Source organism: Pipistrellus kuhlii, unplaced genomic scaffold (assembly GCF_014108245.1).
Source record: "Pipistrellus kuhlii isolate mPipKuh1 unplaced genomic scaffold, mPipKuh1.p scaffold_m20_p_6, whole genome shotgun sequence".
NCBI classification, from domain to species: domain Eukaryota; kingdom Metazoa; phylum Chordata; class Mammalia; order Chiroptera; family Vespertilionidae; genus Pipistrellus; species Pipistrellus kuhlii.
In genome coordinates, this window is record NW_023425562.1 from 30,299,550 (window position 1) to 30,324,228 (window position 24,679).

A 24,679-nucleotide genomic window follows, 5' to 3' on the forward strand; every position below is an offset into this window, starting at 1 on the left:
CTTAAAAATAATGGGAAAAAAAGAAGTAGGAAAGTGTAGTGAAATAGTGTTTATATTAATTGCTTTTTGATGCCACATTACCCTCAGATCCTCACAATAAATTTATCAGTTAGATGTAAGCTCAGTGTTATTTAGTTACATGTAAACCAAATTTTTTTTTAGTGAACCAATAATTCCTAACTAAATTTTTTTCTAGTCTTAAAATCTGGTGCTTCTGTCTTATCTACATGGACCTCTCCCCATTTTTTCCTGCATTAATCAAGAGTGTCATTTTTCTGATTTTTTTCAAAGTTTAAAAACTGGGCAACAAAACAGGTTGGAAATTTATGAATGCCTATTCTATTTTGTAACATAAAAAGAGCCTAGTTTTGTCTATTTAAATAGTTATGCTTAACTGATGGTATAAATTCCTTACTTTATAATTGCCAGCATGATATGTTTGAATGAGAGATATCTCAAATTAAGTCTATATTTCTTCCTTTCTGTTTTAATGTCATTATAGCCACTTATTGGTTAATACCATCCACATAGTCCTCACTGTCTTATCCCTAGAACTTTTCAGCAACAAGAGAGAGGATGTTTCATCCAGATACCTCAGGTTGAATCATCCCATTTTCCAGCAAACCTATGGTTTCCCTGAAACTGTACCCATATTACACATGAGATCCTCTTGTTCTAGGATCCTTGTGCAATTATCCAATTACCCGCCATATTATTCTTTCCCTATTTACAGCCCAGCATGTGATAAATACATTTTATCATATTTGCTAAGAAAATCTTTGCCAGCTGCTCTGCTGTCTTTTTTTAAATACTGAGCAAAGCCTAATATACCATGTTTCACTTTCTGTCCTCACTGCTCAGAAGCTCTGTCAGATCTGGGGAAGAGGCCTCTAGAAAGCTGTCCATTACTTTTGGCCTCTTTTCTTACCAGGCCTGTTCCCGTCTGTTCCAGGCACCCAGCCTGCTCACAGCCACTGACTCCCTGCCTTCACGTGCTTCCTCTGTCAACAATGCGTTTTTCCTGGCTTCTCTCTCACTCCCGAGCTGCTCCTTTTGGGCCCCTTTCTCGTGCTTTCTTGTCTCTACATATTGTGTTTCCCAGCGCTCAGTCCTCAGGCTTCTTTTCTGTGGAGTGTAATTAGTATTGTTTTCATATTCAGTGGTCCTTTGGGATTCTAGCACACTTCTGAATGTTTTCCTGTGATAGGTGGATAGTTAATTTACCTTCCTCTACTAATATTGACATTGTTATCTTTAATGTTTTTTCTGAATCACCAAGTAAGTACAATATCCATAGTTTTAGTAATCTTTTAAAAATTCTTTTGCACTTGCATTTCAGAAAATTATTGTTTTTTTGTTTTTTTTGTTTTTTTATATATCATAAAACCTGACAGTCTGATGCCCAATACAATCAAACATGGTATTTGGTTACCCTAGTTTTTCTCCTTTTTGAGAAATTTATTGTTATATCACAATGTCTATTTATTGTCCCCAATTTTATTAGGAGATGGAGAATAAGTATGATTAAGCTATAGTGTTAGTTTGAAAGATATGCTTATTATTTGCATTCTCCAACAGTCAAGTGTAATTATTTCATTAAATCTTCTTAGCAAACTATAATATAAATTTCCTGGGTATGGGGTGGAAAAGAAAACAGGCTACTAATACAAAAGTCTCCAATTCAAAAAAAGATCATGAAAGCTTAATTATTTGAAATGAGAACATGTGCATATTTGAACAGTTTATTTTTTCTCTAGATTTAATAATGTTGCATCCCTTGTTCCATTCTTAGTCTTAACTGAGATCTTGCTGCCTGTTTTGCTGAGAAAATAAATGCTCTCAGGAAGAAATTGGTCACCCCCAACCCTGCTCTCCCAGCACATCCTCCTCTGTACACGTGCCCCTGCCACTGAAGCTGGAGAGTCCCTGCTGTCAGTCCTCACTGGCCTCCAGCCTATCCCTGTGAGGCCACTTAAGAACCTTTTCCTATAATGACACCCTGTCTCTATGTTATCAAATTTTCCTTCAATTGAAATATCCCCATTATTACGCAAACAAAAAATAGTAACAATATATGCTTGACTACAAACCCACTTTTATACCATCCTTCATATAAAAAAACTCACCAAAATAGTTTGTTATCATTCCCTCTTACCTCTCCATTCCCCTTTGAACTCCAGTCAGGCATGTTCCTGTCTGTTCCAGACCCAGCCCTGCTCACAGCCACTGACTCCCTGCCTTCACGTGCTTCCTCTGTGAACGATGTGTTTTTTCCTGGTTGTCCTCTTACTTTCCAAGCTGCTCCTTTTGGGCCCCTTTCTTGTGCTTTCTTGTCTCTACATATTGTGTTTCTCAGGGCTCAGTCCTCAGGCTTCTTCTCTCCCCCAGGACACTAACGCACTATGTGATCTCATCTAGTCCTTGGCTTTCAGTGCCAGTTATGGATGTCATTGCTACATTGGCACCTCTAGTTCCACCACAATGCAGAGCTTGCCCCAGACCTTTACTGGTTTCCAGTAGAAGCAAATGCTTCTCAAAGAGCATGATCCCGTGTTTTCTCACTGATTCAGTCCCTCTCTATACTTTCCAGTGTCTTCACTCTAACCCAGAATACAAGGCAGACCCTTTCACTCTGGCTCGTCTAATCTCTTGCACCCTATTCATTGTCCATGTGGCTCCAGCCACACCTGCCTTCCTGCTGTTGTCCCAGAATGTCTCATGCTTCCCTTCATTTGGGATCCTTTTCAAATGTCCAACTACTCTGCCTTAAGTAGCATCGCACTCCCACCCTGTCACTTTCTCTTCCTCACCCACTTTATATATATCTTCCTGCCACCATCACTGTCTAACATTACAGTCTGTTTCTCATTTGATTGTTGAGTCTGTCTTTGGCAACAGAAGGTAAGCTCCAAGGGGTCAGGCCTTTCTGTTGTATATGCCTTATCCTAGCACCTGGAATACTGTCTGGCATATAGCAGCCACTTAACATCTCCTTAAATGAGTGAATGACCCTCAGTGACAAATTTATTTAGATAATAATAGTAACTAAAGTATTTTAACTTGTCTGTGATCAGTGACATTTAAATCTGTTCCACTTTTCTGTTACATCCTCTAGTGGATATTATCACCCCATCCTATATAATAAAAGTCCAGCCACCATAAGCATAACAATGGGAATGACCAGAGACCGGACCACCAGGGCCCCTTGCAGAGCTGGCCCTACCCCCAAGCAAGTGGTTATGAGCCATCAGGTAGGCAGGCAGAGTATTGATAGTTAGGGGTGATCAGGTAGGCAGACTAGCAGTTAGGGGTGATCAGATAGGCAGGCAAATGGTTGGAGTGATCAGTTAGGCAGGCTGGCAGTTAGGGGCAATCAGGTAGGCAGATGGTCCCTCACAGGGCTGCCCCCCCCCCCTCTCTTCCCAGCAGAAAAAGAGGGAGGCCCAGACCACCTGTCGCAACTCTGTGGCAGGTGTGCAGCCAGCCGGCATTTGCCCCGTAGAGGGAGGCCCAGGCCAGCCAAGCTATCACACCCCACACCTGTCACCTGCAGAGGGAGGCCACCAGTGGCAGGAGGAGAGGGGGGGCGCTGCACAGATGGCAAGCAGTGGCAGGGGCGGGTGTGAGGCCAGCTGCCTGCATCGGCGGGGCAGGGGGGAAGGAAAGCCCTGATAAACCCTGATCTCAGGCCAAGCCTAGAGACCCTATCTGAGGGGTCCCGGATTGTGAGAGGGTGCAGACTGGGCTGAGGGGACCACCTGCCTCCCGGATGCACAAATTTCCATGTACCAGCCTCTAGTTTGTCTATAAAACACCTTCCAAATGAATCAGGTTGAACTGAATGCTTTTTCTGCAGAGAGTGGATAGTGTTGAAATAAGGAGAAAAATGCTGCTGCTGCTGCTTGATCCTTATTTTCTGAAGCTGACCAGCACCAATCTGGAGCTCACATAGTATATCTTAATGTGCTTCAGCTAGTGTCAGTATTGTCATTGTGCTCTGGGTCAGCTCTACACCAAATATAATAACAGTTCTAAGAGGAAACTACTTCCTACACAGAAGGAGGGAGGTGATCTCAGCTTCCAGCACATTCTGTGGGGAAGGAAGTGGGTAAAATAGCCTTTCCATTCACAGCACACGTTTGTCGGTTTGGGCCACTTTGAAATTCTGGACAGTTCACTTTATCATTTCCTCCTAGAGAGGAGTGCAATCTCTTTTTCTTGATTTGTCCTTGATATCTTACATCATGTTTACTTGACAATAGGTCTGGTACCCACATGCAATTCTACTTTTAGTTTCACAGCAATTACTTGACTTAACAATAGAAGAAACAAATAAAATTGCTGTTTTACCCAAGGGAGTTTGTAGCTCCAAGTGACACAAAAATCGACTCACAGTGGTTTAATTAAAAAGAGGTTATTTTTTTGTCTGTGACAGACACTGATGTGGCAGAATCCCCTGTCATGCCTTGAATCCAGGCTCAGTCTTCCTTTATTCTCTGCTTCCTTCAACACTTCTGCTCTTGTCCTTGTGCTTGTCACCTCATCAAGGCTTAAATCGGAGTTCTGCAATGGTCAGAGTAGGAAGAAGGGCAAAGAAGATCACTGTCATCTTTAGGAAAGAAAAGGGGATCCACAAGGACCTTTTACTACAGTGAGTGTCCTATTAGTGTGAAGCATTTTTCCTTACTCAGATAATTTCCAGTTTATAAGCATATTTTCCATTTCTTTGTTGTCTTGGCATCTGGATTACTGTCTGGCATTTATTATGCTTGCATAACATATATCATTTCCTGCAATTATATTAACTCCTGCTTGAGTAAATTTTTTTTATGGAATAACTGGAATAAATTAGAAGTTATTCAACTGCCTGATATAGCGAGTAGCCCATAATAGTTAGATGTAGAGAACCAGATTGATTTTAGGCAAGCTAAGCTCTGAAATGATGATCAAGTAGTTATTATTGGGTCGGCAAGTAAGTAATTGCTGGTTTCACACACATATATGGCTTCAGTTGAATTTTTAGGTTTGCAGACGTAGTACAAATGTAAAACACATTTTGTTATTTGATAGTTGGCTATTCAGCTGTTAATCAGTAAAAAAAGTTTTTTGATCTGTTTTGTAGTTTTCGTTTGGCGTTCGTTGAAAAATGGAAAATCAAAAGGAACATTTTCGTCATATTTTGCTTTTTTATTTCCGCAAAGGGAAAAACGCATCGCAAGCTCATAAAAAGTTATGTGCTGTTTATGGTGACGAAGCCTTAAAAGAACGGCAGTGTCAAAATTGGTTTGCCAAATTTCGTTCTGGTGATTTTTCACTCAAAGATGAAAAACGCTCTGGTCGTCCAGTTGAAGTTGATGAAGCCCTAATCAAAGCAATAATCAATTCGGACTGTCACAGTACAACACGTGAGATTGCAGAGAAGCTTCATGTATCACATACATGCATTGAAAATCACTTAAAACAACTTGGCTATGTTCAAAAACTCGATACATGGGTTCCTCGCGAACTGAAAGAATCAGAGTTAACGCAACGCATTAGCAGCTGCGATTTGCTAAAGAAACGTAATGAAAATGGTCCATTTTTAAAACGACTGATGACTGGCGATGAAAAATGGGTTGTTTACAACAATATCAAGCAGAAAAGATCGTGGAGCAGGCCAGGTGAACCAACTCAAACAACATCAAAAGCTGATATTCATCAAAAGAAGGTTTTGTTATCAGTTTGGTGGGATTACAAAGGAATTGTCTACTTTGAACTCTTACCACCCAACCGAACAATCAATTCTGATGTCTACATTGAACAATTAATGAAATTAAACAATGCAGTTGAAGAAAAGCGGCCCGAATTGACAAATCGAAAAGGTGTTGTATTCCATCATGACAATGCAAGGCCACACACATCTTTGGTCACTTGGCAAAAATTAATGGAGCTTGGTTGGGATGTTTTGCCATATCCACCATATAGTCCTGACCTTGCACCATCTGATTACTTTTTGTTTCGATCTTTACAAAACTCCTTGAATGGTAAAAATTTCAATAATGATGATGATGTCAAATCGTACCTGATTCAGTTTTTTGCTAATAAAAACCAGAAGTTTTTTGAACGTGGGATTATGATGCTGCCTGAAAGATGGCAAGAGGTCATTGATCAAAATGGGCAATACATTACAGAATAAAGTTATTTAGTTCCATGAAAAAATTGTCTTTGATTTTCTTTAAAAATCCGCAATTACTTAGCTGCCGACCCAATATCTCACCAAAAATTGGTTAGGATAAACCAATATAATGCCTACAGATGTTAATTGTTGTTGTCGTCATGATTCTTTATTCATTCTTAAAACATACTTAGTTCATATCTCTTTTGTGCTAGTCACTGCTATAGTAGGGTCTGAGATACAGTGGTAAACAAATTAGATAAGGTCGATGCCCTTACTTTAGTGAAGGGAGACAGGTGATAAACAGATAAATTAGGAAAATAATTTCCAATAAAGGTGGTAAAAGGAAGGCAAGAATGGGCAATATGTTTAGGGACAATTTCTCAGAAGGAGTGATTTCAAGTGGAGAACCTATTTTCTAGAGACCAAATTCCCTAAATATCCAAGTTACAAATAAGATATTCTTGGTGAAAAAGCAGTTATTTTCTGGAGACATATAATAGAAATTAGTTTTGTTATAGGTTCCTTTTATTCTAGAGGAAATAATATGAAGGATTCTAGAATGTACAGTTTTTTTTCCTGAAGATGGCTCTCTGTCTTGTTCACAGTAAGCATCATACAGAATTTACCATGGAAATTGCTCGTGTCTATGCATTTTTATTGCATGTTTTTCTTAACTCTTTTGTTATGTTCCTTGTTGTAATTTTTAATATATTACTTCTCCCAATAACTGAGGTCATTCTCTCCTTACAGATCTAACAAGGAGAGAATTATGACAGCCATGAGTGCTAAATATTTAAAAGATCCCTTTAAATCTTAATTTAATCAAGTACATTAAAATAGTCCTGAAAATGCGAAGTAGCATTAACTGAGAATTTCCTGGAATATTGTCCACACAAAGTAACACCTAGGCTGGCTGCTGGGAGCTATATGGGTTAATATTCCAGGCCTTGGTAGTATATTGTGAGGTGCAGTTAGGAGAACAGTCTCTTATATCCTGTGTCCCTTTATTTTCTCAGAGATCCTTTTATTTGCTGAGCAACATAAGAATACTTCTTACTTAAACGACTTGTTTATAATTTTTAAACTTCAGTTCTCTCGAGTTGTTTAAAAATTGCTGGGGTAATTTTTTAAGCTGTTTCCAAAAGCCACATTTGAATTGAGTAGGTCTTATTTCCTTCTACATTTCCTCTCAAGGTATTTTGTGACATTTTGAGAGCACAAGTGTGCGAGACATACTTTCTTATTTTTTGATAAATTTAATAAAATTTTATTTGAAGTATAAATATTTATTCTAATATCACCACACATTGGGACCCAGCTTCAGTCAGTATTTTTGTGCAACATAATCAAACTGTAATGTAAATTTCTGGGTTATTCCTTTTTTTATTCCTCACCCTATAGTATGTTTTTATTGATTGATTGATAGAGAGAGAAAGAGAGAGAGAGGGAGGGAGAGAGAGAGAGAAACATCAGTGTGAAAGAGAAACATCGATTGTCTCCCACAAGTTGGGAGGATAAAACCCTCAACCTAGGTGTGTGCCCTGAAATTGAACCTGCAATCTTCTGGTGTACAGGGAGACATTCCAATCAACTGAGCTCTTCAGCCAGGGCCAAATTTATGGTTTTTGTGTAAAACTCTTTTCTTACCTAAGAGCATCTTGAGGGGAGGACTGTGAGATACTCATCTGTTTATTCAATAAGCATTTATTGAGCACCAACTATGTGTCCACCAACTTTGTGTCAGACTAGGTACTGGTCACATAAGAATGAAATATACATAGGCATGCAGCTCATAGTCTAATAAAGAGATAAACATTAAACAAATAAACATTCCATTTGTTTTTTGGTAAATGTTATATGAAATGGGAACCTAACATACTCTAGGTAAGGCAGCCTGAGGATGTCAAATGTAACTGTGATCTGAAATATAAATGGGAGTTATCGAGGCTTAGAAATAGGAAGGTCATCCCAACAGGCACCTGCCCTCCATTGTGGAAGAACCTGGTAGGTTAAGAAGCAGGAAGAGACCATTTTGGATGCTAAATATTGAATACAGAGGAAAATCAAATGAGATATAGCTGAAGAGGTATGTGGGAATCAGATCAGGTAGACCAGGATGTAGATTTTGGATGTAATCCAAACATCAATAAGAAGCTATTGCTCAGATTAGACTTAAGTTTTGAAAATGACACTCTGGTTGCAAGTAGGAGAATAGGTTGGAATGAGTCAAGAATGGCTGCAGAAATCCTTCAAGGAGATGATGATGACTTGGATTAGGTCAGTCATGATAGTGATGAGGAAAAATTGGTAGGCTAACTAAATAAGAGATTGAGAATTGACTGGAAGTTGAGGCAAAGTGAACTGAGAGAGGAGATGTTAAGAGTTATTCCAGGTTTCTGGAATAGAGTGTGATGTGATTTATTGGAATGAGCAACTCTAGCAGAAAAGAAGGTTGGGGGACAAGATGACAACTTCAGTTTTGAACGTGTTGAGTTTTAAATGCCTTTGAGAAATCCCAGTGGAGATGTATTGGAGGTGAATGTGTGGAGTTAGAAGTATTGGTCTGGAACATAAAGAATGTTGGGGCTATAGTCTGTGAGCATCTGTAGCATACAGTTGATAAAGTGTTGAAATGGATAGCCCAAGAACAAAATGTGAGGCTCTGTGACATTTTAAGGTAAACTAGAGGAGGAATAGCTGGCAAAGGGAAATTGTCAGAGTATGATGTCACCAAAGCCAGTGGACAGTAACAATTCTTGAAGGAGACAGTGATTAATAGTACCAAAACATCCAGTGTGATGCATACTCTGCAGTGTATGTTGAGCTTAATGCATAAAAGTCATTGCTCACCTCAGAAGATAGACTGACGTGATTTGAGAAGCCAGATGCAAAGAAATAAAGATAACTTCTCTGAGGAGTTTGACTATGAAGGGGGAAAGCGTGGAGAGCAGTAAAGGGAAATATGGGTTCCAAGTAGAGTTTTAAGCTTTTATTTTCTGTTTTTGTCTTCATTTATTTTTGTAATTAGAGAAACTGGAGCAGGTTTAAATGTTGGTAGAAAGGATTCAAAAGTCCAGGAGTGATTAGAATATCCATCACCTAAAAGATCCTGGAGAATGGGGTAGCTGTGCCTCACACATAAATAGTGATTGGAGAGGGAATTCTCCCTGTTGTGATGGGAAGGAAGGAGGAAATGATGGTACACAGGGGAGTGATCTCCTGGTGTCTTGGGCAAGTAGCAGGAAAACTCAGCTTCTGAGAGCTGAAGGGTGGAGGTTGGTGGAAGATTTGGAGAGTTTAGAGGAGTCCATGTGCTATTGAGGAGAGGAAGAAGTTTTGATAACAGTCTGCACTGTTGTGTAATTTTTCCCAGGAGAACTTAGCTACACAAAACACAGAGCAGCAGGATAGTACATTTGGTCCATGGTTGGCTTCTTCCACCCCCCAGGCACTTGTGATAAGGTCAGAGAAGGAGGGAATTTAAGTTACTTGCAATAGAAGTTGATAGAATCCAAGATGAGGGAAAGGAGTTATGATAAGTGGGGACTGATGACTGATGGTGGGAAAAGAAGGGAAATCAGGGGCCTCGGAATTCCAGTGATGTTGAAAACATCATCAGGCGTTGGGTGGGATACCCGAGCAATCAATCTGGAAGGATAGGATTTTGTAGTTAGATGGACTGTTTGCTTAGTAATTTTATATGCAGTGTCATTTTAGTGCTGACAAGATCCAGAGGGTTTTCCTTGTGTTTGGCCCAGATGGATCCAGGGAGAAGCCACTGGAGATGAGTTGGTTAATGATCTGTGAGGGCAGCATATGCAATGCTATGACTGTGCATATTGAGATGCCTCGGGTATTGCTGGAGCTGGGACACAACAGAACCCAGTGAGTAAAGGCTGCAGTCTTCTCTGAGTGGTGTGGCTGACAGGCAGACGGGTGTGAGCAATGAGAGGGCCAATGATGAGGGAGCCCCATGGAGTCAGCCTCAGAAAACTGAAGTATTGAAGAATATGAAAGAAATGTGGTCCAGGAGAGATGCTGGGAGGAGAAGAGGGCACTGCCAATCGGAGACACATTGGGCTGAGAAAGTGAACATTTTCTCCAGAAGAAAGCTCAGAATGTGCTCTCTTCAGGCAGCAGCCAGACAGAGTTAGAGTTAGAATAAAGAAATGGTGAAATGAGGACAGGAAATGGGGAGCTTGCACAGGAAGTGGAAATAGGACAGCTGTGGAGAGCGAAGGAGAATGTGGGACTGTCAGGGAAGTGAGACCCAGATGTCTGACAGTAGCAGGTAGAGCATTCTATAAGCTGATATCTCTGTTGGGGAGAGAGAAAATGAGGGAGAGCAGACTGAGGGAAGTCTCAGAACAGAGCAAGAAGGTTAAATCTTGATAATCTTTGCTTCTTGTGCTTGACAGACTTCATCTCTGAAGACATTATATATAGTATAGTGTGATGTGTGTGGTGTGTGGTGTTGTGGGTGTGGTCTGTTGTGTAGTGTGGCATGTGTGGTATGGGCCAGGCAGTTCTTTCTTCAGATAGCTGTGATAACTGATTGAGGAAGCACATGTTGGGCCCCGTTTTGTTCGCTGTCTTTGGCATGCACAATTGCTCACCCTGTTTCTGTCTAGCATTTGGGGGTGCTTTGCTGTGGTCAGTGGGAGTAGTATAATGGGAAACCACAAACCCCCTCACATTCTCACCTCATGGCTGCATTTTTTTTTTTTTTGCCAGTACTATTCTCTGAAAGAGATAAGTGAATGTTCTTACAACTTTTTTTTAAATAATTTCTTCAATGTTTATTCATTTTGCTATGCATCTGATATTAGCTGCTATTAGTGTTATTTGTTACAGTAATGATATTTTCTGCTCAGTCATTTTATAAAACATCACAAGTACCCAATACATGGTTTTTGTGATAACTTATTTTGAATTTGTAAAGTCTCAATGAATATCATTTACATATTTTAGTCTTTCCAGTTCTTCTTTGCTAAGGGTGTTTCTTTTACTTCCTGAAGGAGCAAAGGATGTGAAAATCCTGCCAGGTCAAGCTGTCTGTCCCACTCCAGGCTGCCGAGGAATAGGCCACATCCGGGGCCCACGGTATTCGGCACATCACAGGTAAAATATTTTCTTCTTTAATTTTTTTCAGAGATGAATTAAAACTTTATGCAGGCTATCGGCTATCAGTAGTATCATCAATGATTCTTGTTTAGCCAGATAATTCCCTATCATACTGCCTTCTCTGTGCGTAAAGCCCTTCTTTGGCATTTCTTACTGCCTGCTCACCTCTGCCTTCCCAGAGCCTCCTGGACTCCTGAGGCCTTGCCCAGACCCACATCATTTCCCACTTCCTCTTCTCTCTAACTGATTCCTTAAACACACCTTCCATAGGATATACTTACCATCTAGGTCCCACCCCATTACTGCATTTTCTTCAAACAGCTGCTGTGTCTTGTTTTCTTTAGAGAAATTCCAGAACCTCTTGTTTTTCTTCTCTTGTTCTCATCTTGTCCCTATTTTTTTTTCCCTCTATTTTTTTTTTATTCATTTGGAGATGAGATAATTCTTTGCTAGAATAGAAAATAATAAATGTGGAGTTATGTTGCAGAATATAGCTGTGCTTTAAATATATGATAACAATATGGAAAATATGGTTCTTATAATAAAAAATACATACAAATAAATGTATATAAGCAATTACTGCCTATTTTGTTCCTGTTAATTGGTAAATTGATGGGTAGATGAATTATTTGTATTGGTGATCCAGTTACAAAATATATAAATTAAAACTGAACAGAGCTGACATCTAATTTGTCCAGCAAACATGTATCTTGCCTAACAATTTTTAAGAAGAAAATATAGAGAAGTATAAAGAGAAAAGAACAAATCATATGTGAAGCAAGAAAACATGTTTGAATAACAGATGTACAACAAATAGACGTCTTTGTTTGATGAGGTGGTTGCAGTTCTGAAAACCTGTGTTTGAAACAGTTCTAAATAAATCAAAACAAGTGTTCATGTAAGAAATAACGATAAACACTTCCAAAGAGCATATGTGAATGTTATATATGTAAATGTAATATTAGCACTTAAAAAGGAGAATGTAACATATAACAAATAAACTGAAGATCTACAGATACCTGGGCTACTTGTTTAGATTGTAGGAGTCATGGAAGAGAGTGAGATAGACCTGGTAAAGATGCTATAGTGTTTTATGAGGGAAGGAGGAGAGAGAGTAAAGGACATGTAGAGGATGGGAAAGAGGGAAGTGATCACATCATTGGAGGGTGGTCTATATTAGGTGAGGATCCTGTTGGACTTGAATGAACCATTTTCCAGACCACTATGGGTTATGTGGCGACAAATAACATTCCTCAGGCTTTTCGTGTGTGTGTGTGTGTGTGTGTGTGTGTGCGCGCGCGGGTGTGTTTTGTTTTGAAATCTAGAACTGCAAAGTCCAATAAGGTAGTCACTAGTCACATGTGTCTGTTTAAATTAAACAATAATTAAGACTAAATAAAATTAAAACTTAGTTCCTCACTTAGCACATTTCATGTACTCAATAACCACATATGGCTAGTGGCTGCCATACTGGACAGCAGACAAAGTTCCCTAAGGGAGTTTACCATGTTCTGCCTTCTCATGGTAGATAGATTTTTGAGTGCATGTTTCTCCAGATGAAGCAACTGGCCATCTCAGTGTCTCTTCACAACTTAAATCATTGTCCTCAAAGTTAGCCAGACCATCACGTTGCAGTTGGCCCGTCCATTAGCACTTTGTGGAGTTTACTCTCCCATAGCTCTACCACTGGACAGCTCCTAAAGATTGCCAAAGTACCTTACTCAAGGCCTCTTCTTCCATTTCATCACAGCTGACTTGCCTCCCACACTGTTCTCAAGTGTAGCTCATTCTCCTTTCCCTACTTGGATTCTGAAAACATTGTGAGCAAAGTCACAATGGACATTTCCACTTCATTTCTGCAGCTTCCCTGAACTTTTCTCATCTAGTATGGGGCCTGACTATTTCCACTTGTAATATATAATTATGAAGAATATTGAGAATATCTAACATTATTTTTTGACCAAGTGGCTTTTAATGGTTGACCTCATAACTTCTGAAGAAACTATAATATAAAAAGAAAGAAGAGTTTAAACGAAGGCATTCTATAACACTTAAAAAAGGATGAAATACTGAACAAATGTGATGGTGAAAAGAATGGGACATTTTAAGGGAACTAGAAGGCACAAGGTATTATATCTCCAGATCTCACAATTCAGAGGGCTGCTGGAGGTGCCACCTCTGTGTTTGGGTCTTGGCTTTTCTCCTGCCCTAGCCTTTGTTGTGATAAAGCAGGGCTCCTGTTAGGTAAGTAAAAAGCCTGTGGAACTCCTGTGGGCTCTTGACTTCCTAGACCTAGCTCTTGTTATCCTTGGAAGTAGCCTTTCCTCAAGGATAATGTTTCCTTCTCCCTCCTCCTGCTTCTTGGGTGGGTTTTGAGAGAATACTCTCTGGTTGCATTACATTTTGTCTTTGGAACACAAACTCCTCCATCTGACCTCTGATCCATCTCTGCCCTGCTCTGGGGCAGGCTCAGATTCCTGCTTAGTTATCTCTCACCTCTAAAACCCATCTCAGCTGCACTTGGTTGTACCTGATTGTCCACTAATCAACATTACCCCGAAGCAGGTGATTCTCCTGGAGCCCTGTTGGTTGCCCCTCTCCTTATCTCCATCCCCAGTTTCCCATTCCGAATTGGTTTCTCTGCGGGTTTGATAAACAGCCATCTTATTAGGACTTACCTGCCTCCTGGAATTCCCTTTACCTCCCTTTTATTAGATCCTTTATTTCTTGGATTCTGAGTCTTCTTTTAACTGCTTTGTTTTTCCCCCAGCTTTTCAGAATAGGATTTGTGGGCAGTATGTATGTATAGCAACATACTACATTTTTATCTCTCCTGATTCACAATTGTTTAGTTGTGGATAGATAGAAACATTTTCATCAGAATATTCAAATTTCAATTCAAAAAAAGATTATTCTTCCTCTACCAAACAGATAGAGAATCTCACCAGTTAGATATTTTCAAGACTTTCTTGTGTTCTGAAATGAGCCTTCATTCATTTGTTCAACGTGGAAACTTATGTCTTTTATTTCTGGGAAGTATTTTTATATTATTTATTAATTAGGCTCTTTTCTATTTTTTCTGTTGCTTTTTTGCACTGATACTTGGATTTTCTCTTGTCACTTTAAATTCCTTATCTTTTCTTCTATAGAATATTTCCTCAACCTTATCTTCCAGTCCTTTGATTGGTAGTTTCAATGGTTCTATGATTTGTTTGTTTTTTTCCTTCAGTTTTTGAGAAGGAATCCTTACTCTCTGATTTGATTTCCATTGCATCCTGTTCTTATTTGATGAATTGTGGGTCTTTTCTTAACTCAAACAATTTATGAGGCTCTTGTTTTCCTGCTTCCTGGATCGACTTTTTCTGCGGGTACTTGTGTTTTTGTCTTTTGGTTAGGTTGGCCAGCTTGCTTCTACCATATGAAAGGCATTTCTAAATCTTGGCAGTGTTTGCTTGTGTTCACTCTTGAGAGTGAGATGCCAGAAAGCTGGTACCTTAGGGCCTGACAGTCAGTGAGCTTCATGGATTGTAGTCAGGCAAGGGTCTGGCCAACACCAGAGAGCCCCTGGTCACCAATTGATGGGCCCCTCCTTCTGAGTAAGCGCCTTTCAGCAGAGATGACCTTCTAGTTTTTCTCCGGTATGTCTTTATTATGGCATCTTCCCTCTCAGAATCTTCACTCACAGCTTATCCATTTTCCAGTTTCAAAACTGTGTTAAATTATTTTATCTGCTATTGTTTCTTCTTTTTATGCCTTGTCTTTATGCATTTATGCATTTCCATTTGTTTATTCATTTTTTTAGCAGTAAATCAAAGAATCTATTATTGAGGAGAAAGGATGAATTCACATTTCCAATCTGCTATGTTTTCTCTAACTTATTTTTAAAACTTTGTTTACCCCCAAATAATAATTCATCTAAGAATATATTACTTTATTTCTAATTCTCTAAAGTCCTACCTCAGCATACTAGCACCTTGTTGGAGGAAAGCCCCAAAAATCTAAATTTAGTGTCAATTCCAAAGAACTGACACATAGCCTTATTCAAATTCATAAGAGCTTTATTAGATGCTTACATTTATGAACAAAGCAGCTGCACTCCCAGTGGTAGCAGCCTGGAATAAGTCCACCCCCTCCCAGGACAGAATATCTTTTTTATAGAGGGTTAATAGTAAAAACAAAGAACAATGCATTTCTAAATTAACAGATAACATCAGACAGCTACCCACACTATATACATTCATTAATCTTTTTTCCTGGGGGCATGACCTTTATCTTTGGACTGCATTCTGGTTTTCTGAGTAGTCAGCCAAGCCTGAGGCCACAGAGAGTTAAAAATCACAAAAGGTTAAATACAGAGTTCAACATTTCCCAGATGCCTTTGCCACTAGAACCATATTGCATGTCTAAGTGAGTTCCCCTAAACACCTTCTTGATATATATAGAAAATAAAAATTTTACATAATGACTGTTTTGTTTAGTTTGGCTCTGTAAATTTTATGAATTTATACAGACAGATTGAATACTATGTACAAAGGATTCGCAAAGGTAGGGTTTTCATTTTATATTCAGAGTATTTCTTAATTTATTGTCACTTTCTGTTAAAACTTTTAGCATGCCAAGAGAGTTCCTTAATGACATGTGTTCACATTTATCTGATTCCTTTGTCACTTGGCCTGTCATTTTCTTTGACATTATGTTACCACATAGTGAAATTGAACTGGGTGGAAATTTAAAAATAAACTTGCAGATGTATTTTTACTTTAATAAGTAAAAGGAAAAAGAGTATATGACTTTAAATAATACATTTAATTCTCTAAATGACATGATTTATTACCCAATTTAGTAAAAGCTTTGATGAAGTAACAGAGAAGATCAGCCATGGATCTTTAAATCACTTCTACCCATTACTATAAAAATTCTTGAAGGTTAATGTATATGTTTGATTTGCTGAACTGGGAAATGATTATGTGAGGATTCTCTGTTTTTCCCCCCTAACTTTAAAATAGATTGCATATGGAATGTTTAGTTTTATAGCAACTGCAGTGTTCTTTTTCAAAGATACTCTCTTCTTTGACATATTCTAAGGGTTTTTCTAAGTATAAAATTTCAAATTATAAGAGTTGCCATGACTGTATATGCTATACCTTATTATGATGGAAGCATACATGGCTTTGGTTTAATTTGATGTGAGAACAGTGTATAGCAATTAATCAAAGGTGATATCATGTGATTTTAAATCACCTTAAAAAGTAAAATCAGCCGAGACCGGTTTGGCTCAATGGATAGAGCATTGGCTTGGGGACTAAAGGGACCCGGGTTCGATTCTGGTCAAGGGCATGTACCTTGGTTGCGGGCATATCCCCGGTAGGGGGTGTGCAAGAGGCAGCTGATCGATGACTCTCTCATCGATGTTTCTCTCTATCTCTCTCCCTTCCTCTCTGTACAAAATCAATAAAATATATATTTTAAAAAAAGTAAAATCAAAGTAAAATATAAATGAAGAAAACTTATTCTCATAAAAAATAGAAATATTGCTATGTACATTATTTTAAAATTGATACTATTGTATTACAAGATTAGTCTATGATCAAATAACATTTTGGGTAATATTTTAAGTATTCAAAAATAAACAAAAGCCACTTATACTTCCTCTACAAAATAATATACTTTAGATCTGTTTCATTTTTCATGCTTTATAAATATATATTTTTCCATGAGTAGAATCCTATATAATAAAAGCCTAATATGCCAAGTTTCTGGTCATCCGTTCATCCATTCAACCAATCAAAGCATAATATGCTAATTTTATGTTAAGGCCCCTCCACCACTTGCTATGACATTCACAGACCACCAGGGGGCAGATGCTCTATCACATGTGTCAAACACAAGGCCCACAGGCCAAATCCGTCCCGCCAGGCCTTGCAATGTGGCCCGCACCGCGCTGTCATCACTGCACTCCGCTGTGTTTCCATCACAATGACAGTTTATGACTGTTCAGTAAACCATTCGGCCTGCGATTTAGGCTGGATTTTAGATTTTGGCCCCTTCTCTGATTGAGTTCGACACCCCTACGCTAACTAGTAGTCTAACTTGCTGCTGGGGTCTAGCCAATCAGGACTGAGTAAGACAGGCTGGACATGCCCTGGACCCCTCCCATAGTCCTTCCCTGGCTAGCCAACTTCCCACACCCCTGGCCCCAATTGTTCATCAGCAGGGTCCCTCAGCCAGGCCTGTACCTTCTCACAATCCAGGACTCCTCAGGAAATGTCAGAGAGCCAGTTTTGGCCTGATCCCACAGGTGAGGCCGAGGGACCCCACTGGTGCATGAACTTGTGCACCAGTACACTAGTCAGACAATAAAATATTAATTAGTTCCTTGTGTTGTAATTGTTTTAGATACATTAATGAGGTAGTATTTGATTGATAAGCTTCATGACCATTGTGTCTGTATGTTATGGATTCTATATAAATTAGAAGTGACTTTTTGTATTTCAAATGTAAGGTCCATAGTTGCAAAACTCTTGCTAGTAGAAGGAACTGGATTGGAACAATTCCTTTCTTGAAAATACCTCAAGAATAAACATTAACAATTCTCCCATTATCTGCTAGACACTGAAAAAAAATTTTTTTTTAACTTGTTGTGATTTCCTGGCATTACTCAAATTGTTGAAAAAATTGTGCTAACTATCTTAAAACCAGGGAAACTCAGTAATGTGAATTAAAATGGATATTTTCCCCAAAAGGTAACATTCCTAATCCTGAGAAGTTTGTCACTTTCTATCATTTTTTTTTTCTTTTTCTTATGTATATCTAAGCTTAGGCACATCATTATTATGGAGACTCTGTTTTTAAAATTTTTAAATAAACATCATTATTAAAGAGTTATGTTTAACACAATAACTGACATATAAATTAATGGAATAGAATAGAGAACCAAGAAATTGACCCAAACCACTATGCTCAATTAATATTTGACAAAGGAAGCAAGAACATACAATGGAGACAAGATAGTCTCTTTAATAAACGGTATTGGGAAAATTGGGCACATACATGCAAAAAAAAAAAAAAAAAACAAGAAAAGAAACTAGACCACCAACTTACACCAAACACAAAAATAAACTCAAAATGGATAAAGGACTTAAGCATAAGATGGGAAACCATAAAAATATTAGAGGAATCCACAGGCAGCAAAACCTCAGACATATGTCAGAAATTTCTCCACCGATACAGCTCCTAGGACAATGGAAACTAAAGAGAAAATAAACAAATGAGACTACATCAAAATAAAAGGCTTTTGCACAACAAAAGAACCATTAACAAAACAACAAGAAAGCCTACTGTATGGAAAAATGTATTTGCCAATGTTACCATTGATAAGGGTTTAATCTCCAACAATTACAGGGAACTCATTCAACTTAACAAAAGGAAGATAAACAATCCAATCAAAATATGGACAATGGACCTAAATAGATACTTTTCGAAAGAAGGCAGAAGGAAGGCCAAAAGACATATGAAGACATGCTCAAAGTCACTAATCATCTGAGAGATGCAAATAAAAACAATAAGTTACCATCTCACACCTGTCAGAATGGCTATCATCATAAATCAACAAATGACAAGTGCTAGAGAGGATGTGGAGAAAAAGGAACCCTCCTGCACTGCTGGTGGGAATGCAGACTGGTGGAGAACAGTATGGAATTTCCTCAAAGAACTAAAAATGGATCTCCCATTTGACCCAGTGATCCCACTTCTAGGAATATATCCCAAGAAACTAGAAACACCAATCAGAAAGGATATATGCATCCCTATGTTCACAGCAGCAAAATTTACTATAGCTAAGATTTTGAAACAACCTAAGTGCCCATCAGCAGATGAGTGGTTTAAGAAACTGTGGTACATCTACACAATGGAATACTATGCTGTGGTGAAAAAAGAAGGAACTCCTACCATTTACAATAGCATGAATAGAGCTGGAGAGAATTATGATTAGCAAAATAAGCCAGTTGGAGAAAGATAAATATCACATGATCTCACTCATTTATGGAATATAATGAACAACATAAACTGATGATCAAAAACAAATTCAAAGACAGAGAAGCATCAATCAGACTGTCAAACCTCAGAGAGAAGGTAGGAGAGGGTAGGCGTAAGGGGAAAGATCAACCAAAGGACTTGTATGCATGCATATAAGCCTAACCAATGGACACAGACAACAGGGGTGTAAGGTATGAATGTGATAGGGGGCAATGGGGAGATAAGGACACATATGTAATACTTTAATCAATAAAGGAAAAAATAGCCAAAGCCGGTTTGGCTCAGTGGTAGAGCGTCGGTCTGTGGACTGAAAGGTCCCGGGTTCAATTCCGGTCAAGGGCATGTACCTTGGTTGCAGGCACATCCCTGGTAGGGGGTGTGCAAGAGGCAGCTGGTCGATGTTACTCTCTCATCGGCATTTCTAACTCTCTATCTCTCTCCCTTCCTCTCTGTAAAAAATCAATAAAATATATATAAAAAAATGAAAAAAAAAGAAAAGAAAAAATATATATTAAAAAAGTGATGTCTAAAACCAAGTAGATAATGTAGTCAGAGCCAGTCTGCCTTTTGTGAATGAGAATAATGCTGATAATACAACTTACAGTCATGTGTCACATAAAAATATTTCTGTTAGCAAAGGACCATATATAGGATAGTAGTCACATAAGGTTGTAATGAAGCTGAAAAATCCCTATCACCAAGTGGCATGAAAGCAGCTGTAATGGTATAGCACAATGCCTAAGTTCATGCTGGTGCAAACAGAGCTGCTGCCCTGCCAGTGTGTAAAAGTATAGCAGGTCCCATTATATTCAGTGCAGAACACTTCACAATGATACTAAATAACTATGTTACCAGTTTATATATTCACTACATTATAGTTTTATCATTATTTTATAGTGTACCCTTTCTACTTATAAAAAAAGAGGTTTGCTGTTAAATAGCATGCTATGTCATACAGGCAGCAACTTCATTCATCTCATGTTTACTGTGTTTTCATTGCATCATGCCTTCTTATGCTTCGTTATATTTCCTGTTGTTTTTCAAAGTAATATCCTGTACAATCTTAATGCCAAGTATCAATAGGCTCTACCTATATAAGGTTGAACCTATATTATGTATTAGGCTAGTCATGTAGGTTTGTACAGTACAACTCTGTGGTGTTCACACAATGATGAAATCACTCAATGATACATTTCTCAGAATATATCCCCATTGTTAAGTGGTGTGTGACAATTTTCAGAAATTACTTGTAGGCAGATAGTAGAGTATACTAAGTTTGATACCAAATTTTTATGATGTTTTTCCTTTGGAAAGTGTCTGTTTTACAAGGTCATAATAACAATCATAATATGCTATCCACATGCATTATCTTAATTTTTACATAGAACAGCCCTACAATGTAAGTTTTAATTTTTTTATTTTATGAATAAAAAAAGTAAGTCTTGGGCAAATTGTATCTTCTCATCATGGAACAGCTTGACTGCTTTTGAAGTAAATGTCTTGTAATTACTCCTCTGGTACTCTTTCTCCTACTGGCAGGTACATATGTCAGAAAGGGAAATTGATACTAAATGACATACAAATCTGTTACTCCTGGATAAGCAGGTGATTAGGAGACTCTAAAGAACTCCAAAATAGAGAGACGGAGAGATGGAGAGAGGGAGGGACTCTTAAAAACAGCTGTAGTAGTTACTCATAATTTATTATAGAAAATAGTAGAGATATAAGCTACCTAAATATCTGCTTCCACTTTGGAATGTAGAGCTGTTAAAGTATATCATATAAAACATGAATTATCAATAAGAAACTAACAAATAATACTGAGTGAAATAAGTCAGACTGAGAAAGACAAAGCCGTATGATTTCAGTTAGATGTGGAATCTAAAATACAAAACAAACAGATATAGAGAAAAAGCTTCCATCTCCAAAGGGGAGGGAGGTAGAGGAATGGGTGAAATTTAAAACAAAGTAAAATAAAAACGATGTACAATTTAAAAATCTGAAATATGAAAATAAGAAGTTAGGTATGATGATTTTATTATACCATGGTTTTGATTATTCTCATTTTGATGATATAATACAGCATCATATTCTACTGATTCTGCTGATATAATCAGTATCCACATAAGTCATATTTATTGTTTACCCGCCTGCCTTTATGTGGAGCCAGATGGAAGTAGTGCATTGCCTTTTATAAGAACTAGCTTGTTATTACTGAATTTTCCAAATTCCTCAGTTATAACTGTGCAGGATGGCTTAGAATTGCATTATAAATTCTAGAGCAATAATGCAAAGTAAATAATGTGGTACCATGTATCTGCAAATGATCATGCTGATTACTGAGATAGACACAATACCATTGACTGATTATAATAATACATGCTGCAAAAGGTCCAAGTATGAATGGAGAATCAATAATTCTGCAGGTAATGGATTTTAGTCTTGGAGGCCTTTTATAGAATATAGTAAGAATAAATTATGTAGTAAACATCTAAATTAACTTAGAAAGATATAGCAATTCCATTCCAAGTTAAATGCCCAACAGAAATGTATGCAAAAGTCCACTAAAATATATGTACCAGAATTTTTATAGCAGCACATTTATAATAACCCAAATGCCCATCAGCAGTGAGTTGATAAATTGTGTCATATTCATTCAATGGATGCTAGCTATACCTCAAGAAGAAACAGGCTCTACATGCAGCAATGGATGAAGCTTACAAATGTAGCATTGGCTGAAAGGTTTGAGCCAAACACAAATAATAAATACTTAATGATTTTTGTTAATATAAGTGCAAAAATAGGCAAAATTTACTATTACCGTATTTTTCGGACCATAAGACGCTCCGGACCATAAGACGCACCAGTTTTTAGAGAAGGGAAATGAAGAAAAAAAGATTCTGAAACAAATAGTGTCCTAAAATATTTTATGTGCATTAAAACCCAACATCACAGTCATAAACACATGTAATCAGTGTAAAGTAAACAGCAGCATTTAGAACCATTTTAGAGCCGGGCAAGCACACAGAGACCACACAGAGCCGGGCAAGTAAAAAAACTTTTTTTTTAAAGTATATGTGTAGGCTATATTTGGACCATAAGACGCAGGGACTTTTTCCCCCCAGAAGTGGGGGGGAAAAAAGTGCGTCTTATGGTCCGAAAAATACGGTATATAAACCATGGGTATCCTGGGAGAGTGACTGGGAGAGGGATTGGAGAGGCTGTGGGGTAATATTCTATTTCTTGACTTGGTGCTTATGACAAGAGTATGTTCAGTTTGTGACAGCAAGTTATGATCTCCGCACTCTGTAGTCTGCTTCAATAAAACATGTTGTAAAAGTTAAAAGAAATTGAAGTAGCCTTCCCAGCCAGCATGACTCACAAGTTCCTACAAGTTGACCCTCTGCGTTTGGTAAGCGCAGCAGCAGTCTGACATGACACCTGGCAGGAAGAAAGCCCTCCAGTCTCTTCCTCTTCATAGACATTTGTTTTCAGGGGAAGCACATTTATCTAGTGTGAAGGCTGCCAATGACAACACCCAGCGCCTGGGCATCTCGACCGGCTTCCAAGGCTTACCCTGAGTATAGTCTCCGAGCCACACAGTTTAGTGAGGTTCAAAACCCACCTATGCGATTTTAAGCCCATTGGGGTTTCTTAGTCCACAGTACTCATCTCAGGTTTTAATTTGCTTTACTGGTCTCTATTTTGGATTAAAAATTAGCAAACAGAACACAGTAAAATGATTCAACTTCCCTGCATTAGGAAGAGGAGCCCTTGCTTCTCGGCCTTGTGTTTTGGAGTACATTTCTAGCTATGAGCCTGTTTTTGCTTCCTGAATGCTTGATGTTGGGTGGGTAGAGAAATGGCGTTTCCTTCTATGAGACTGTAGGTCTTCTCGACAGGCATATTAGGATAATTAAACCTGACCTTAAATTCCTTGCAGTAAAATTTATATTTCATGAAAAAACAAACAAACAAACAAACAAACAAACAAAAAAACACATGGTTATATCCTCTTCCCCCTCCGCAGCAGAGCTAAGGATTTAAAACTGACAATATCCCCTGAGTGCTCCTGGACTGCGAGAGGGCGCAGGCCAGGCTGAGGGATGCTGCCCCACCCAGTGCATGAATTTCATGAGCCAGACCTCTAGTAGAAGAGAAAAATCGAAAGAAGGATGAAATAGCCTATACCACTATTTGAGTATTCCCTGAACAGTAAACCGCAGACTCACAAGCCTGTCTCTCTCATCCCTGCCACCCACATGTTATCTAAGAATTCTTTCCTGGTAATTCAAGCATGAAAAAAAATATTTTTAAAAGATCTAAAAACGATTTTCTTTTTAACAGCACACTGGTGTTATTTCCTGAGTATGAGGAGATTTTGCGGCTGCACATACCGTCTATGTGCCAACAGCATATGGTCAGCATTTCCACGCTTCTACCCTTTTAGTACTGATGGTTTCTTTTAACAGTAGCTCCAAAGAGGCCCTCATTTTTGTTCACACATATAAGTGCTAAGAATTTTCAGCACAATATCCCCAGCTATCATATTTCTAAAAAATCAAGCAAGCTGCTGGTGGCAAAAGAAACAATGTTCTCCTTTTCTGTGACTTCATATAATCAATATAACTAATATTGTTAGTAACTGGTAGGAATTCGGTGATGGGCTGGCTGCATGTCACTCAGGACAGGTACAGACTTCAGGACAATCACAAATCAGCCTTGTAAAGGAGGTGCTTTGAATGGAAGGACGCCGTTATGATAACAAAACAAACTGTGCCAGACTCATTAGAAAATGCCAGATATATATTTTAATGTGTAAGTGTACCTTGATGGGAACATTTGTGCCAATGATTGAGTCCTTCTCTTCTATACAGGAAAGTGAGTGGAAAGCCCCTAAAAAAATGAAGCACTTGTTATAATCAGTAACTTCTATTGTTACTTAACAATGTTTAAAAATAAGGCTACATAAGTGGCTAATGAGATTTTTATGTGTCTTATGGTTTCTTCTGAATGGGAAAGATAGGAGCTTCAAGAAAATCACTAGAAATGTGTGACTTAAAAATAGTTAAATTTTGCATTTACATCTTCAATTAAAATAACAATTTATCATTAACAAAAATATATCACTTGGGATAGCTTATGTTTCTTTCTTTTTTCATATAGTTTTTATCCTTTCATGAGCAAGCATTTATTGAATGCCTTTTATATGCCCAGTGCTGTGCTAGGTATAAGATCTATTCCTGTTTCTAGAAGCTCACAGTCTAGGAAAGGAGGTGAATAACTATAATATTAATCAAAAGGCATGAGAATGGTGTGTTTGGGAAGCTATGTGGGTTCTTGATCCAGTCTAAGGGTTTCAAG

At 38.2% G+C, this 24,679-nt stretch overlaps 1 protein-coding gene across 1 annotated transcript in view; it reads left to right on the forward strand.

Annotated features, from left to right (window-relative positions):
• The window catches only part of L3MBTL4 (L3MBTL histone methyl-lysine binding protein 4), a 235,127-nt gene that overhangs the window by 105,790 nt on the left and 104,658 nt on the right, over positions 1-24,679 (forward strand). The window contains exon 13 of the mRNA XM_036419408.2: positions 11,176-11,278. Within this exon, the coding sequence (XP_036275301.1) occupies positions 11,176-11,278 (103 nt within the window). The remainder of the gene's footprint in view (positions 1-11,175; positions 11,279-24,679) is intronic.